General features: G+C 32.5%; 1 protein-coding gene across 1 annotated transcript; it reads left to right on the forward strand.

Moving 5' to 3' along the window:
- Positions 1–1,278: 1,278 nt before the first annotated feature.
- LOC123666465 lies at positions 1,279–6,382 on the forward strand. The gene is made up of 2 exons (XM_045600556.1): positions 1,279–2,275; positions 2,940–6,382. The coding sequence occupies exons 1-2, from the start codon at positions 1,279–1,281 to the stop codon at positions 6,380–6,382; spliced, it is 4,440 nt and encodes a 1,479-aa protein (XP_045456512.1).

Below are 6,382 nucleotides of genomic sequence, written 5' to 3' on the forward strand. Positions count from 1 at the left end.
AAATTCTGTTATGTATAGTGAGTTGTTTACGTCAATTAATATTTTAATTTTTTTAGTAATATCTACACAGTACAGTCTCATATATCTTTTGTTTTTTTTTTTTTACTAAATAAAAGCTTTTGAACTTAACTTTAAAAAGTAAATAGTTTATTGTTTTATTTATTTACATTATTTTAATTTTCGAAGAATAAAATGGCGTATTTTACCTCTGTTCGCGTATATACACGGGTTTTCTCAATTTATTCAGAAAATTACATTCAATTTTATTTCCAAATTAATGATAGCAATTATCTCGTTTCGACTTCTTAAATATATCAGTTTTTTTTTTACGATTTATTACCTCCAAATTCCACTGCACCAGAATATAATTTCAAATTATAGCTCTAAATTCAACCAAAGAGTTTTCATATAATTAACAGGATTCATTTTTATTTTAACGCATTATGTAATCTACTATTATAATTAAGCTAAATAGTTAGTTTTTTAACAAAATCTCAAGTTTTATTTCTCTATTTAGTCGTGGTATTGACCATAATGTGACTTATGCAAGCGTACACTTAAAAAATTAAAAACAAAAACTATACCTAAAATTGTTACTTTTAACATAGTCACGTGCATTATATTATTATATTATAGCATTTAATCCTAACGTTTATAATCGAAAGCATCTACATGGTGATTTTTAATATTCATTATTATTTTATACTTCTTTTTGTCATTCGTTGAATTCCTTGTAAAAAAAAAATTAAAATATTAACCTTACGGCTTGTAGAAGGTGGAAACGCTAAACTTATAGATAGATAGTTTCTTTTCAATTTTTTGTATGTAATATCTTATGTAGGTACATAAGTAAAAAACTTAAATTAACATATGGATAAGTAAAACCATGGTCAAAAGCTAGTATATTAAAAATAGGTATTCTTACCACTTGGACAGCAAGCCTGTAGCGGCGGAGTGGGAGTAGGGTCCTCCGTAGGGGGAGTATTGGGAGTAGGGCGTCGCGTACGCGTAGTCGCTGGTGAGGGTCGCTGTACCTGTAAAATAGCGATTATCTTTAAACTATTTAATCATTAATAATAAATATTATAAAGTAAACAAATTCATGTGATACATAATATTTCATCTATCAGTCTCGATGCGGCACTCGTACGAGAAGGTGGCGTTCATATTTTTTATGTGTTTACATCGTCGGACGACCGATCGGCCTATTGTTTACCAAGTTGCGGCGGTCGAGGTCATCCTCGACCGCTTTGCTTATGAACATTATTAGTGAATAATATGTCGATTATTGAATATTTAAGTGACAGTGAGATGTTTGAGGAGCAAGGAGATGTAGATAAGACGCAGAAAAGAATGAGAGAAGAAAGTGAAAGTGAGTGGACAGCCGTAGGACAGGGAAAAGAGAAAAAATTAAAAGAAAGCGAAAAAATTGAAGTTTACATTTCAAGTAAAGAAAAATTACCTAAACAGTTTTCTTTGGCTAGAATTTTTAAAGAACAAAACATTTCGGATATTATTAGGGTAAAATATTTAAATCCATTTAAAGTCAGAATAGATATAATTAGCGAGATAAGCGCACAAAAAATCGAAGAATGTCAGTATTTCAAAGATAAAAATTGGCGAATCCAGAAGGCGTTAGAAAGGAATTTTTCTTATGGAATTATAAGAGATGTAGACTTAGATTTAACGAATGAAAAAATTTTTGAAAAAATTAGATGTGACTTACCAGCTCAATTAATTTCCGCTTATCGTCTCAGTCGAAGGAATCTGACAGAACCGGGGTGGATACCCAGCGAAACTGTAAGGTTGTGCTTTAAAGGGGCTTTCATCCCTGCATATGTATATGTTGAAGAATTGAGAGTCAAAGTAGAAAATTACGAATTTCCAGTGACACAGTACTCTCGTTGTTGGAAATTTGGACATCGTAAAGTTAGATGTCCTTCTTTGAAGATAGTGTGCCCGAAATGTTCAAAAAATCACGAAAATTGTGAAAATACAATATTTAAATGTGTCAACTGTTTCGGTAATCACATGGCATTGTCAAAAGTATGCCCTAAATTCTTAAAAGAGAAGAAAATAAGAAGTTTAATGTCTGAATTTAATTGTACCTACCGAAAAGCTCTTGAAACTTATGTACCACCCGAGGTATATGATCAAGAGGAGGAAAGAAAAGAAAACGAAGAAAGAAACGAAGAACAAGAAAGAAGTCGAGAAGGCGAACCTCTACTATCTCAAACGGAAAACTTAAATTGTCAAGATTATCCAACCCAAAATAGTAGCACATCAACCTATGCAGGCGTCACCAAAAAGAAAAAAATAATCAAAACGTCAAAACAATCTAAAAATATATATTCAAAAGACATACACCCACAATTTGTTTTTAATAATAACGCTCAGTCAGATAACGAAAGTATGGAAAGTAATCTTTGTCATGAAAAAATATCCCCAACGAGAAATCCAAATGATCACACAGCAAATGATTTTAATATTGGAGAATTATTAAGAAGATTGAAAGAAATTATATTCTTAAGAAGAGCAACGATGCAATCTAAGGTTGTAGCGGTATTTAAGTGTTGTATTGAATGGATTATAATTACGGTAGTAGAAAATGTATCAGAGTGGCCAATATTAAAACTGTTACTTGATTATTTACAACGTGAAAATGACTGAAATAAGAAAAAATAAAATTAAAATTAATTTGATGCAGTGGAACTGTCAAAGTCTCAAACCTAAGTTAGTTTTATTAGAAAATCTTTTAGTTCAAGAAAATATCCACGTTGCGGTGTTGAGTGAAACATGGTTGGAACCGGAGAGTTCTCTGAAAATAAGCCATTATAACATATATCGGAAAGACAGGTATGATTCATATGGTGGGGTTGCAATCTTAACGCACAAATCAATAAAATCACAAGTACGTAATATTCATAACCGTAATACAGGTATAGAAATTTTATTAGTTAAGCTATTTAATTGCGATGTAATAGAAAACATAATATCTCTTTATTGTCCACCTTCGGTCAACACCTGCCAACTTGACTGGGAGCATTTATTCGCGTCTTCAAGGAGTAAAACATTATTGGTCGACTTTAATGGTCACCACACAAACTGGTCTAATAAAATAGATGCTAGAGGGAAGCAAATTATGGATGCGTTAATGTCCGATAATAGTTTTGTTACACTTAATAACGGGGATATAACGAGAATTAAACTTGTAAATGGTGTGATACAACAGTCATTACCTGATATTTCGTTTGCTTCAACGGATATCGCTCTCAGATTCGATTGGAGGGTGTTGAATGAAACCTTAGGAAGTGATCATTGTGTTATAAAAATTAATGCACATGTAAAAGCAGAACCGAAATGTATATCTCGCAGGAATTTTAAGAAAGCGGATTGGAATTCTTATACCGAGTTACTTCAAACCTTATATTCTGACTTCATTATATCCAACGATTTACAACACGATTACAATAATTTTATAGACTACATGAACATTGCTGCTGATATTCATATTCCATTTGTTAAAATTTGTACAAATCCTACAAGTAATTTCTTGCCTCGCCCTTATTGGAATCAAATTCTTTCAAAATGTGTAGCAGAACGCCGTTTAGCACTGTCGCAATTTCGCCGTAATCCAACTCCCAATAATTTGACTTACTTACGGACTAAAATACGTACTTCTCAAAAGTTAATGCGCAAATTCAGATCACAGTCATGGCAGGCTATGTGTTCTTCTTTAAATGAGTCATCAACTCAAACAGAGGTTTACAATAAACTGAAGTGGATAAAGGGCTACAAAGCATACGGTAATTATATTGATATAGGAAAGGCCAATGAATTGTTAAAAAATTTAGCACCAGATTACGTACCCACTCACAAACAATCATTTTCATCCAGTAATATCAAATTAGAATCAGTTATAACTCTACATGAATTAGAAAAAAGCATTAAAGTGAAGGACACCTCTCCCGGATGTGACAACATATCGTATTCAATGATTAAGAATTTGCCGTTGAATGGTAAAGTTTTGTTGCTTTCTCTCTACAACAAGTTCCTCATTAAGTCATTTGTACCCATCCAATGGCAAGATATCAGTATAATACCAATACCAAAACCCGGACGTGATACACAAAATATTTCCTCGCTGAGACCAATTTCAATGATCTCATGCGTTTGTAAGGTTTTTCACACCGTTCTACTTAATAGATTAGAATGGTTCATTGAGAGAAACCATATTTTACCTGAGACTATTACAGGTTTCAGAAAATGCCATTCAACTCAACATAATCTTGCTTCTTTAGTCTCCAGAATACAGTTAGGGTTTACAGAAAAATATAGTACGGTATGCTGTTTCATCGATATAGACAACGCGTATAATAACGTTGATGTAAATAGTTTATTACATACTTTGGATAGACTAGGGGTAGGCACAAAAATCTGCAAATATTTAGAAAACTTTCTGAGAGATAGAATCCTTAAAATTCAAACAAATAAAAAACAAGTTTGTAGAAGTACTAGTTGTGGATTAGCACAGGGTGACCCTCTTTCGCCATTACTATTCAATATTGTAACTGCCTGTATATCTAAAAGCGCAAATAACGTGCATATTTCTCAATATGCTGATGATTTCCTTTTCTATGCATCGCATGAAAATGTATTACAAGCTGCTGAAAGAATACAAATATCTCTAAATCTAGTTTCAGATACTATGTCAAAAATAGGCCTAGAAATTTCACCAATTAAAAGTAAAGTTATCATTTTTAAAACTAGTAACAAACCTTGCAATATCGAATTAAAAGTTAATGGAATATCATTAGAAATAGTAGATCATTACAAATATCTAGGACTTTGGCTTGATAAATCTTTAAGGTGGTCCAAGCACATAAACGAAATAAGTAGTAAAACCGTAAAATATATTAATATTTTTAAAATTCTAGCAGGTTCACAATGGGGCATACATCCACGTCATTTAAGACGACTTTATACATCTTTGGTCCGAAGTAAGTTAGATTATTGTTGTTTCCTATATGATAACAGCGCGCAGATACATTTAAAAAAATTAAATTTAATACAAAATCAGTTTTTACGTATCATAGGAGGATTTATCAAAAGTACGGCAGTCCATGTCATGGAGTCTGAACTACACATTGAACCACTTTTATTTCGTAGATATTATTTGGCAGGTAAATTTTGGCTAAAATGTAAATCAACCGCAAATAGTGAAATTATTAGGCTAGTAGAAGAATTAAAATATGCTTGCCAAAGTCTTTATTGGAGAAATAAGAAAAAGCCTTTATTAATAACAATCCACGAATGTCTTAAAGAAAATTATGTTAAAGCTAGTAGTAATTTAGATATGTTTAATTTACAAACATGGATGACAAATTTTGACCTATGTAAAATAATACAACCAACCATAGAACAAATTAAAAAACCAAAAAAAATATATGACTTTGAAATATTAAGAACTATTTGTAATGATTCAATACAGCAAAACTTTCCAAATCACTATTATTTGTTTACTGATGGATCTAAAAACCAAAGCGATGTTGGAGCAGCAGTGTTTGATCCACAAAACGCATCCTCCGTTAAATTTAAAATAGATTGTAATATTTCCATTATGCATGTAGAATTAATTGCCATTGCGGAGGCTGTGTCATATATTAAGAGTGTTGATTATAGAGATTTTGTAGTTTTCACCGATTCGAGGAGTGCGCTTCAACATATTTCTCACTGTGGTTATCCTGGTTTCCGGGGTGTTCCAATGGCTTATGACATTATAGAGACTATAACCGAGCTCCACACAAACAATAAAAATGTTACGTTGCAGTGGATACCTTCTCATATTGGCATTGCGGGAAACGAAAAGGTTGATAAATTGGCAAGGGAAGCAGGGATTGATGGTATACCTTATCAGTGTTTACCTCCCTATTCCGATATTTTAATTAAGTTGAAAGCAATTGTAATAAAATTTTGGCAGGAATACTTCGACGAAAGATCAAAAAGTAAAGGTATATGGTATAGAACCATACAACCAACCTTATGCAACCATCCTTGGTTTCTTGGTGCCAATATGAGCAGATCCGAAACTGTAACTGCCTTCAGGCTGCGATCCGGACATATTCCGTTAAACAGCTTTGCTGCATTAATGGGCAAATCTACTTCACCAACTTGTTTAGAATGCGATAAAATAGAAGATGTGCTGCACATAATGGCTGAATGCGTCCGGAACGAAGCAGAAAGGGCAGAATTTCTTGTAAGAATTAATGTAAATACTTTTGATACTGGCATATGGAATAGTATTCTTGCCTTTCCAACGTCTGGAGAGGCAAGAATGCTATACAGATTAGTATTAATAGGTTTAAGACGTCGATATTTGTAG

This window comes from Melitaea cinxia, chromosome 26, assembly GCF_905220565.1.
Source record: "Melitaea cinxia chromosome 26, ilMelCinx1.1, whole genome shotgun sequence".
Lineage (NCBI taxonomy): Eukaryota > Metazoa > Arthropoda > Insecta > Lepidoptera > Nymphalidae > Melitaea > Melitaea cinxia.